This window comes from Lontra canadensis, unplaced genomic scaffold, assembly GCF_010015895.1.
Source record: "Lontra canadensis isolate GAN:19392208 unplaced genomic scaffold, GSC_riverotter_1.0 scaffold194, whole genome shotgun sequence".
Lineage (NCBI taxonomy): Eukaryota > Metazoa > Chordata > Mammalia > Carnivora > Mustelidae > Lontra > Lontra canadensis.
The window spans coordinates 48,376-61,056 of NW_022631188.1; the positions used below are offsets into that span (position 1 = coordinate 48,376).

Sequence of the window (12,681 nt, forward strand, 5' to 3'; positions counted from 1 at the left end):
ACATACATTATCCCTAGGGTTGCAATTGGGAAACCCACAAAGGGGATAAAGTAATTGTTACTGGAGCTGAGGAAGCTTGGCAAGACTGGGTTCTCAAGCACTGCAAAGAAGCTATAAACGCCAGTGCTGGAGAGTCCTGAGGTCACTTCAGCTCTCACTGCACCAGATACACCTGCCCAAGAAGCATCCCATCCCTCAGCCTTGTACGTCCTGGAGGAGGGGCAACATTCTCTTTTTTAAAACTTTCCCATTACTCTTGAGACTTAGAAGCTAAAGTCTCTTCTCAGAAGATTCCTGATATGAGGATCTGGTAAGTGTGCTGGAAAGTGAGCAGATCTGAGAAGAATGGAGGAAGCAAGTCTTTACATAAGTAAGACAAGTTTAGGTTCTACTCAAGGCCAGCAGGCATTGTCTATCATACAGTAATGCCATTTGTGGACTGAATGAATGAATTGATTAATAAATGGGAGCCCTCCCTGTGAAGGTGTTAAAGCCTAGATTCAGTAGTGGTTTAGTGAAAAGTGGATGAGATTTCAAATCAATTAACTCGGGTCCTGGCTCTGCGAACACTCAGTGAATATATAATGAGGATATGTGACCTATATTATAGAGGTATTATGAGGATTAGCAAACTATGAGAGCATTTAGCATGGCATCTAGTACTTGATAGTGGTAAGCTTTGTCTTTACAGTTTTTCTATCTTGGTGAAAATTTTATTATTTTTATACAATTTCAGAATTTACTCAGCAGGTTTCATGTACTTCCATTGTTTTATCATTTTTCCAGAGTGAAAACATTTGGTTGATAGAAAAGTAGAGGGGAGGGGTCTTTAATGTTATCACTGCTACCCCATCCTCATGCACTAATGAAATCAATAAAATCTATGTTTACATATCCAGAGTATTTTCACATGCCCATAACTCCTTCTTTATGTCTCCTATAGATTATTGAAAAGCTCTTTCTGTTCCCTCCAGAGCATTTGGTTTCTAGAATATTTCTTTTGTACATTCTCTGTAAATGAATGTTTCAATATTCAGATCAGTTCTTTAACAGAATCATACAAAGAGCTTAGGATAACAGTTAACAATAAGCTTGGGTCCAAATGAAAGAACACTAGGAAGATATGTACCTGCAGCTGGAAATGTTGGGTAAATGAGGACCAAATGCCAATGGGCATGAACTTGGCCCAATCTAGGAAGAGTCTTCAGAACTGAGTTTAGGAAGAATTGCTAGGTCAAGAAAGTCAAAGGTGCAAAGGTGAGAGGGAAAATAGATAGGGGATATCCTTTCAGGTGGACAACAAAATTAGCAAAGGAGTCAGAGTTGAGGTAGAATGTTAAATGACTCTCCCTTTTCCTTGAAAATCTACTTTAATCTTCCCTCTCTTCAGGTAGGTTTCCTCTGTTATTTGGTCCACATAGCATAAAGTGACAAGGGTCCAAATTCTAAATTTTTATATCTACTTTGTCCAAGAACTAAGTCACTTCACCTGGCCATTTTCCCCACCACCTCCAAAGCTCCTGGAGTATCAGGGCAGATACTTTTATGGAAGAAGAGCGAAGACTACAGGTGCTTTTTTCTCTTGGGTGTTTCTCTTTAAGTAAAAGTGATGGATTCACACACTAGTAGCAAATGTCAAGGCAGAGAGGCATTCTACAACTTACGTGTTAAGTGGAGAAAGGCATCAGAGAACCCAGTCATTTGAATTTGTATGTAGACTGCGTTTCACACTTCTGTTATTCAATCACCGGAAAAATAGTTCAACAGAGTTTCTCCGTTTCCTTTAGTTTCTGTCACCAGACTCTCCACTGCTTTGGCTAAGATACAAGACAATAGCGCTAGGTGGAGAACCAAGAGTAGAACCCAGATGGTGTTGTCTTGCACACTCTGGCATGCAGCTCACCCCACCCAAAAAAACAGCCTCTCTTCACAGGCAAATATAAATCATTGTTTGAGAAATTGGGTTTCCCTAAGCAAAGATGAATAATATACAGTCTATGTGCCCTCCAAAATAGCATGCTGGAAAGGAAGAGTTATGAAAGCAAAACAAAAACAAATATATAAATATTTATATCTATATATGTATTTTCAAATGCTATGTAGACTGGAATTAAAGTCACTCTAAAGTATACATGGCTGATATAAGAAAAGTCTTCTGAGAATTTTAGAGGTATATTCATTTATTCAACAAATACATATTGATCTGTATGTCTGCTGTATTATCAGACAATATCCCACCCATATATTGGTTTAAAAAAAGGACCAGTTTCCTGCTCTTATGGACCTCACATTTTATTGATGCATATCACAAAACAAATAAATTGCTTTATATGAAACAAGAAAATTCCAAGTGGTTGTGAAACGAAGACAAAAAGCAATAGAGAATGTCTTGGGGAAAGCTTTAGGTAAGGTTGTCAGAGGATTTCAAAGTGAGAAAAGCCAGGGAGACATAGTTTCAGTGTGCATTAGGAAATTCTAAGGGTGGAAATTAATCACAGCAAGAGATAAGACTAGGCAGGTAAGAAAGGGATAATGAAGAACCGTGTGTGCCATGATAAAGAATTGGGAGTTTGGATTGAAGGCAATTGAAAACTATTGGAAATTTTTAAGAAGGGAAGGAGGGAAATTCTTGTTTTAGAAGAATAATTTCTTAGGTAGGATGAAGGAAGATTGAAAGGGGAAGACTACAGTCTTCTTTCCTTCCTGCCTGCCCTCCTGGGAAGGAAGCCTAATGGGAAGGTTATTGCAAGTATCCACACAAGAGATGAGAGTCTGGCATAGTCAGTATAACTAAGAACAAAGAAAAGCAGTATGGGTGTGACAAAGTCAGAATACCAACATGGCTTGGTCGTGAACTGGATGAGTCAAGGATAACTCTAAAGTTTCCGGCTTTGGTTTGAAGCTCCTCAAGGATGGAGACTATGCGTTTCTTATTCACTGATATTTTCCAATGCCCAAAACAGTGCTTTAGTTGTAGTAGAAGTTAAAAATCTATTTGTTTGATAATATTCTAAGTCCCCAAAAATAACATCAACAGAGGTTAATGATTGATTAGAGGTAAGTAAAAGAGAGAGAGAGAAGTCCTGGGCTAACTCCCAAGTTTTCTATTCTTGAACAACTGGACAAACTGTGGTGCCGTTCATTGATAAAGGGCACATGGAGGTAGGAATGGTCTTTGAGCAGGGAGAATATGATGGACTCAGTTTGGGAAGTATTAGACATAAGATGTCTGTGACATCGAAGTAGAAACATCCAGAGAGCACTGGAAACACGAGTCTGAAGATGAGAGAGAATTGCTCCAGAGAAATAACTTATAAGAGAGTAGCATATAGATAGAAAAGCCATGAGAGTGAATAGAATCATACGGGAATATGGGTACGATGGAAAGAAAAGGAAGCATAAGACAAAACAACAACGACAACAACAACAAAACAGAGAAATGCCTACATTTTATGGCTGTCAAAGGGAGTGCATTTTGCAAAGGCAACTGAAAAGGAATGGCCAGAAAGATCTGGGAAAGTTGAAAATAAATCCAAGGAAGAGTTTCTCAAGAAAAGAATTCTAGGAGGTCTAAAAACAAAAGGACTAAGAAGTAAACGTTGGGTTTTTCAAGACTCCAAGGAGCAATTCATTGGTGTGGCTGAGGCAGCAGCCGAGTGGCATGTGGGTATGAGGAAACAAAGTCCATGAGGAGTTTTGCACTGGGGAGAGAATCAGGAGGATACCCAGAGGTAGACATGGATCTGGAAAGGGAAACCAAATGTGGGAGAGACCTTAGCCGAAAGTCAGAGTCCAGCAGAGCAGGAGAACATATAGATTACAGAAAGGAGGAGCTGGGGACACCTGACTGGCTCAGTCAGCAGAGCAGGTGGCTCTTGATCTTGGAGTTGTGAGTTTGAGTCTCACATTGAGTGTAGAGTTTACCTATTTAAAAAAAAAAAAAAAAAAAAAAAAAAGAGAGAGAAGCTGAGGCTCCGGAGACTTGGGACAGGAGGAAAGGAGAGAAGGAATGATGAGTAGAGATGCAGATAAGTTTCCTGTGTTGGTGGCAGAAAGTTGAGCACATCCATCTGACCATGGCTCCGTTTTTTCTGTGATATGAAGGGACATACTGGATGTTCAAGGAGGGAAGATTTACAACAGCCACTGTGGAGACTAGGAAAGAACCTGACCCTCCCAGTTATGGCTGGGTCACCAACAACTTAAATTTATTAAGTAATCATTCTTTGCTGAGACTTTTGCACATATTGACTCATTTCATTTGCACAACAACCTTTAAGACAAGTGTCATTATCATACAAAGGAGAACTAAGATTATAAGATTCTGGGTGATTAAGTGCCTTGGTCACCCAGCCCACAAGTAATGGGGTCTGGTTCCAACTGGGCCAGCCATAGCCCACATTCTCCAAGAACTTTTCTAACTCTTAGGGAGCCCTCCGTTCTTGGGCAACTATCTCATCTGTGGATGTGAATGTTTGTCTTCGTAATTGTTTCCCAGGGTAGTATTTTTCTTTTACATCTTGATCCAAGTTTCAGGAACTCTCCATTGAATTGTGTTTTCTACAACACCAAGACATGCAGCACCCAAAGTAACCACGATACCTTATAAACATGAACCCAGTTTTTTGTAGTTATGGTTAAAATACTACAAAAAAAAAAAAACCCCACTGAAAGGGAATCCTGTAAATGTGCCCCTTCCTTTGATAGAACTTTCTCTGTGTTCTTTTAGTTTTAACTACTAAAACCAGAGTAGTTACTGCATGTGTTATATAACTTTTTAACTATTTTGTAAATAATTTCCTATACTGCTCATAGTCTTCATGTAAACTATTTTGGGGAGGCTTAATTTTTTTTTTATGCTTGTCAAACATGTTACTGTATTTCTCTTTTGAATTTTAAAAAGCTAAGATGGTTTATCTTCTTATAAATCCTAAATGGTAGATGTCTGACTGGTTTCCAAGCAGGATGGCTCATAGGATATTGGATAAACATCTGGAAATTTTTTCTCCTTTAAATCTCAAAGTTTGGCTTACAGTCAGTGTGTCAGACTCATGGATGTGTTCCAACACAGGGCTGGCAGCCAGGAAACCACACAAAGTACAGAATGTACAAGAGCCACTATTGACATCACAGGTAGGAAGAGGGGAGAGGTACGAAGGTCCCTTGGACGTCCTGGTGAGGTGAGGGAGGATAAATGAAAAGTCGGCTGATGAAATGGAAAGACATGCCCACGGTCAGTAAAGCTCAGGAGAAATTACCAGAGAGGAGGCAGGATGGCCTAAAGAAAATATTTAGTAAAGGAGACAAGACTAGGTGAATACAAAAAAAAGGGGGAGGGAGGGGATTTTTTTTTTTTTTTTCTGTCAGAAGTATTTCATCCTCTTGGTTTTCATGCAGATATATCCACTCAATGGAAAAAGGAAACCAAACCAGTTTCTCTGGATTTCTCCTCTTGGGCTTCTCAAGTTGGCCAGAGCAACAGGCTCTCCTCTTTGTACTTTTTCTGTGTCTCTACCTAACAGCGCTGTTTGGAAACTTGCTCATCTTGCTGGCTATTGTCTCAGACCGTCGCCTCCACACACCCATGTATTTCTTCCTTTCCAATCTCTCTGTGGTAGACATCTGCCTCCCTTCATCAACCATCCCCAAGATGCTGCTGAACATCCAAGCACAGACTCAGACCATCTCCTACCTTGGCTGCCTGGCTCAGTTGTATTTCTGTATGATATTTGCCAGCATGGACAACTTCCTTCTCACGGTGATGGCGTATGACCGTTATGTGGCCATCTGTCACCCTTTGCATTACTCCACCATTATGACTCGGCGCCTTTGTGCCTGTCTGGTGGCTGTGCCTTGGGTCCTTGCCACTTTGAATCCCCTCTTGCACACCCTCATGCTCACCCGTCTGCACTTCTGCTCTAACAACATCATCCACCATTTCTTCTGTGATATCAGCTCTCTCTTCCCCCTCTCCTGTTCTGACACCAGTCTCAACCAGTTCATAGTTCTGGCTGCCGTGGGGCTGATCTTCGTGGTACCTGCAGGGTGTATCGTGGCATCCTATATCTTCATCATCTCTGCTGTGATGAAAATCCCTTCTGCTCAAGGAAAACTCAAGGCTTTCTCCACCTGTGGATCTCACCTTGCCTTGGTCATTCTTTTCTATGGTGCGATCACAGGAGTCTACATGAGCCCCTCGTCCAACCATTCATCTGAAAAAGATTCAGCCACATCAGTGGTCTTCATGGTCATAGCCCCTATGTTGAATCCCTTCATATACAGTCTAAGGAACAGTGAGCTGAAACGGGCATTAAAGAAGGCTGTAGGTCAGACCAAAACCATATCCCAGTGATCTGTACTGACTGAAAGGCGTTCAACTGGAAGCAAATCCTCATGGGTTCATCATTTTCATTCTAGTCATAGTTACAAAGCTGTTATGAAATACCTAACTAAACTTGGCAATGACCTAAATTTGCTACCTAATCACAGGCCTTATCTATTTCAGTTCCTGAAGGTATTACTGTTGTGGGCAAACACATACAGAGGAAGCCCCTGAAAATCGCAGTAAGAATATGAGATCAACATTTGAATGCATCGTTAAGAACTCCCAGATGGCTCAGGTCAACACAGAAAAGTACCATGGGGAGTACGGAATACAGCAGCCCCCGCAGGCCTATCCTCTGGGAATAGACAGGAGTGATGTAACCACATCGTCATGCATGAAAAACAGTAGAGAAGAAAACTATTATGTAATAAAAGGTTCAAATCATAACTGTAATGAGAGGTTGTTGCAATGAGAGAAAAGATATTGGTGAGGGTATGAGAGGTCAAGTAAAGCTTTGAGAAAAAAGCCGCACTTGATCTGGATCCAGGACATAGGTGATTTTTACATAGAAACAATGAAAATGGGGCGCCTGGGTGGCTCAGGAGGTTAAAGCCTCTGCCTTCAGCTCAGGCATGATCCCAGGGTCCTGGAATCAAGCCCTGCATCGGGCTCTCTGCTCAGCAGAGAACCTGCTCCCCTTCCTCTCTGCCTGCCCTCTCTGCCTACTTGTGATCTCTGTCTGCCAAATAAATAAAAAATAAAAGAAATCTTTAAAAAAAAAAAAAAGAAAGGAAAGAAACAATGAAAATATTTCAAATCCAGGAGAAAGCCTTGTAGGTAAGCAGGAGCATGGTATGTGTAAGCGTATTGAATAAATTAATCTGGACTGGTGAAGGATCCAACGAGGGATTGGTGGGAATGAGGGGATGGATTATTTCTCACCCTAATGTTTTTTATATTTAGTCATATTTTATGATTATATTGCATGTATTTCCTATAACCTGTCTTTATTCCCTGGTGTAAAAAGCACCACTTATATCTTCCTTGTATATATGTATATAAATCTTATGATGGTGACAAAGAATGCCTGGAAGACTATTAATCATCATTTTTAAAATTAAAAGTCTGGGGTGCCTGGGTGGCTCAGTCGGTTAAGCATATGACTCTTGGTTTTGGCTCAGGTCATGATCTCAGGGTTGTGAGATCAAGCCCGTCTGGCTCCACACTCAGTGCAGAATCTGCTTGAGATTCTTTCTCTCTGTCCTCCTCTGCCTCTCCCTCTGCTCATGCTGTCTTGCTCTCTAAAATTAATTCATTAGTTAATTAATTAAACATATGTGCTGTTATTTAGAGTTGCCTATATGAGAAGCGACTGCACCAGCAATTGATAACATTTGCCTCTGTGATCTTTGATTTGGAACTCATAGCTGATTTACAGATTGTTTTCTGGGTCCATTGTGCTGCCCAGCGCCATGAAAAGTGCCTTTTTCCATATGCCATATGTCCCATATTTTAAGTCATACTATCCAAAACATCTCTTCAAAGTTGGTTAAAAAAAAAAAAAAGTAAATAAATAAGATGCTCAATCATTTTCATATATGTAATAATTAACAGGCAGAAATAAAGATAAAAACTGATTTTTTTAAATCCTGCTATAAATATGTTTGTTTCTTTATGATGAGAAGACCATCTACAAGTTACCCTTGTGTTTTTTATTTTTTTCTTATGAGATTGAGATCAGAAAATTTTGCTGGAGCTTGTAAGGACCCACGTAAGCAACAGTGACTGGGTGGGACAGAGAAGCACTAGCTATAATGGACCAATCGAATCCCAATTCACTGTCTCTTGAAGGACCTTTTTGTATGCATCAGCTTTCTTAGTTGCAAAGAAACAGAAATCGATGCTGCTTAATTAAGCAGAAATATAATTTAATCAGAGTGTTGGGTAATTCATAAAGATGCTAGGAGGGCTGGAGAACCAGTGCCATGAGCACATTATGAAGGCACATACATGAGTTGTGTCTTCCCACAATGTCAGCTTTATTCAGTCGTAAAGTGAAGGTAAATCACAATTGTAAAGCAGGTTGAGGATTCCAAACTCAACGACAGCTCACCACGTGATTACACCTGGCTTCTGACACAGGACAAGAAGCAGAACAGAAGACAAGCCTGCTTCCTCCTCTCTCTCCCTGCCTGCCTCTCTGACTACTTGTGATCTCTGTCTGTTAAATAAATAAAATCTTAAAAAAAAAAAAAAAAACAAAAAAAAACAAAAGCTCCAACTCAAAGTCATATCTAACTAAATAAAGTCAGACAAAAAGAAGGGAAAAACCCAAAAAATATGTACAGAATCTTCAACATAGGCTCTCAGCATATCCAGAAAAGAACAATGAGGGTATGGTTAATCAAAGTCTTTCCTTGATTTTTTTTGTTGTTAAGTTTAAGAGTGCATAATGTTCTCAGGGTGCCTGGGTGGCTCAGTGGGTTAAGCCTCTGCCTTCGGCTCAGGTCATGATCTCAGGGTCCTGGGATCGAGCCCCGCATTGGGCTCTCTGCTCAGCTGGGAGCCTGTTTTCCTCCTCTCTCTCTGCCTGCTGTTCTGCCTACTTGTGATCTCTGTCTGTCAAATAAATAAATAAATTTTTTTTAAAAAGTGCGTAATGTTCTAATAGCATATTTAATAAGATATATACCAAAAATGATAACTAAAAGTAATAGAAGAATTTCCTTAATAGATTCCCAAACATGTGTAGAGATAATTCCATCCCATCTTTAGGTATTTTAAAGGATTATAGTCAGACCACGAGCCAGAAAAAAATCACGTATTTGAAGAGTTTTGCTAACAATTCTAGAAAGGAAATTTTATTTATTTATTTATTTAGTAAGGATTTTATATGATTTATTATGTAAGTTTTCTATGTCTTTGTTTAATGCAACTGAGTTAGTATGAATGGGGGCTGAAGCGGCATGAACGGCCTGCGTAGCATGTGTAAAGTGCATTAACTAGCTTGATGCTTAAGGTTTTATGGGCTACTTTGAGTTCTTCCATGTTTTCGTCCAAAAGTTGATCAATTTTGTCAGTTTTTCCCCCAGGCATTTCTGTTATTTTAGCATGGCAAGATGTTGGGAAATCTTTGTATGAATATTCTGAGATATAGGTACCCATTTTGGTAATATTTATTAAATGTTATGTTAATAGCATACAATATTTAATACATTCATTGTGATGATAGTAGTAGCCTTCATTTTAGTATGATTAAAGAATGTAACCTCTGAATAATCATTGGCACAAATTAACCAATTTAAGTGTCCCATGTCCAAAAACAACTTCAACAGATGTCCTTGTTAAAGGAAAAAGATTAGCTTTGACTTCCAACTCATGCCAGATATAGTACGTTATTGGGCCACTGAAATGCCATTTCTTTGGGTAATAAATATCCATCAATCCACAGGGGTGCGTGTGTTGCTAGAAGTGTAGTACCACCATGTGTTTGCTGTGACACGACATATGTGTCATATGCTAGTAGGCTTTGACCTCCTAATAGTCTTAACAGTGGAAGTTTGCATTGCCCTGTATCGTCACAACCTGATGGTCTCCAGGTGTCTAATTGTAAAAGAGATTCAGCCCAGTCAGAAGAATACATTTTTCCTGTTACTTTAATGTTTCTAATATCATTCCATGCTCTCTCAAGGTCATTGATTCTGTAACAACTATTTTTTAATTGTTCATTCAAATAAAAATTTCTCAGATTAAATAAATTTTGTTGCAGACCTGAACCTTATGGTCAATATTATAATTAAATTCCAGTTGGTGTGCATGATAATCATAACTAGTTGAGACAATAGAATGCAATACTTTAAATGCTGAGGAAATTTTGAAACCTCAATTCTCAGCTATAAACATCTAAATGGAATGCAGAGAAATCTATTAATTAAGGATCCAACAGAAAAGTTAGAATAGGATAGCAAAATAAACTGAAAGACTGCAACAGAAATTAATGAATCACATAACAGGAAAAAAAAGACTTAAAAGCTAAATCTAAGAGATGGATATCTTATTTTTTAAGAGATGGGTATTGATGTGGGAAACAAAGGCAGAAGAAAAATTAAATCTCCTTACTACCTAGAGCCCACAGACAAATCCTTGAAATGGGCAGAGTGACATTCCTCTAGGGACTCAACTGCCTCAATGTTAATACTTCGCTAAGGGCAAAAGGCAATCCTAACCTGAACCCCTTTCCCCAACCAGGATCCTGTAAGTCTGCTTTAACATATAAAAATTCCTTTAGAAATTTCCTTTATCTCTAAACCCCCCAAGATACATGTTGACAATCATCTCCCAAGCATAATGGCCCACTAATTTACATCTGAGGTGTCTCATGACTAAGGTTTCATTAGACAGTAATAAATGACCTTTTCTCAACAATAGCGAGCCCCCTTGAAGTCCTGGAAACCTTGCTTCCAAAATTCCTCAGAGACTTATGCTCTCCCTAACCCCCTCCCAACTTGAAAGTATATAATGGGCCACTCCTCTTGACCGCAATGTAGTTCTTTTTGCCTACGGGTCCTGTCCCTGTGCTTTAATAAAACCAAATTTTGCAGCAAAAGCCAAAATTTTGCACCAAAGAGGTCTCAAGAATCCTTTCTTGTATAATGTTTTTTTTTTTAAAGTGAATGAAGCTAAGTGCTGTGTGCATGAAGTTTGTTGTATTATTTTTTTATTCTTGTCAATGTCCTTGAATCCATTCACAGCTTTTAGAAAATTAAAAAGAAGCAAAAAGAGAAAATGGAAAGTAAATATCATGCAAAAAATTTGGGGGGAAATTTCCAGTCCTGAATTTGTGTATTATCAGACTGCAAGGTTCCACTGACTATCCAGTATTGTGAATGAAAAAACTCTCTCACCAGGACATAGTACTGTGAAATTTAAGAACATCAGAAATAAAGAGAAGATCATAAAAGCTTCCAAAATGAAATAGATTACATTTTACATACATACATACTAGAGGTCCCTGCCACATCAACATTATAAAGAGAGCCATTCCATGGTATTTCACTGTATGGATTGACTCTTACCAGTCCTTTATTGATGGACTTTGGGATTGTCTCCCCCCCCCCTTTTTTTGGATATTTTTGTGTATTTATTTGTCAGAGAGAGAGCCCACACAAGCAAAAGTGGCAGGCAAAGGGAGAAGCAGGCTCCCCACTGAGCAGGGAGCCCAATGCAGGGTTCAATCCCAGGATCCTAGGATCATGACCTGAGCTGAAGGCAGACACTTCACTGACTGGGACGCCTAGGCGCTCCCCTCTTCTTTTTATCATAAGCAATGCTACAACTAATTATCTTGTACATGCAATAAGTTGAAGTGTACAAGTATATCTGCAGGATATTTTCCTCAAAAGGAGCTAAGTTGGGGCGCCTGGGTGGCTCAGTGGGTTAAGCCTCTGCCTTCGGCTCAGATCATGATCTCAGAGTCCTGGGTTTGAGCCCTGCATCGGACTCTCTGCTCGGCGGGGAGTCTGCTTCTCCCTCTGTCTCTGCCTATTTATGGTCTCTCTCTCACTTTGTCAAATAAATAAATAAAATCTTAAAAAAAAAAAAAAAGAAATCCCTGTAATAAAAAACATTAACAAGAGAAAAACAAGTTTATTAACATGTATACTTCATGGGTACACAAAAAAAAATATCTAGAGAAAAATGAGCAATGAAAAAGTAACAGGATTTAATTTAACAGGGAAAGGGGACAGGAGATGTAGGCCTTTTAGGGGACAGTAAATGATTTTTAGTAAAGATGAATAGGGCCCTTAAGAGAACAGGTGGGAGGTGTGACCAATGTGGGAAACAAATGCAAAAGAAAGAATTAAATTTTCTTACTGCCTATAGCCCAGTGACAAGTCCCTGAAACAGGGAGAGTGAACTTCCTCTGGGATCTCAGCTGCCTTGATGTTGTTGACACTTTGCTAAACTGTCAATCTTAGCTTAAGATTATCCTGATGCCTCGGGATCCTGTTCATTTTACTTTAACATATAAAAATTCCTTTGGAAACTTCTTTTATTTCCACCCCCCCCAAGATATATGTTAGCAATCCATGGATATGGCCCACTGATACACATCTGAAGGGTCTCATGACTGAGTTCTTACTAAACAGTAATAAATGACATTTTCCTAACAATAGCTAGCCCTCAGGATCCTGGAAACCTTGCTTTCAAAATACCCTGAAGGCTTGTGCTGTCCCCAACCCCCTCCCAACTTGACAGCTTATAATCAGTCACCCGTCACTACCCCAGTGCAGCTCTTTCTGCCCACCAATCCTGTCCCCCGTGCTTTAATAAAACCACTTTTTTCCACTGAAGAT

The 12,681-nt window shown here is 39.4% G+C and overlaps 1 protein-coding gene across 1 annotated transcript; it reads left to right on the forward strand.

The window, feature by feature from the left end:
* The first annotated feature begins 5,407 nt into the window (after positions 1-5,407).
* On the forward strand, positions 5,408-6,352 carry LOC116861281 (olfactory receptor 1F12). The gene has a single exon (XM_032847832.1). The coding sequence runs from the start codon at positions 5,411-5,413 to the stop codon at positions 6,350-6,352; it is 942 nt and encodes a 313-aa protein (XP_032703723.1). The 5' UTR covers positions 5,408-5,410.
* Positions 6,353-12,681: the final 6,329 nt, after the last annotated feature.

Coding starts and splice junctions, on each gene's coding strand:
- LOC116861281 (XM_032847832.1), top strand. CDS start 5,411: ATGGAAAAAGGAAACCAAACCAGTTTCTCTGGATTTCTCCTCTTGGGC.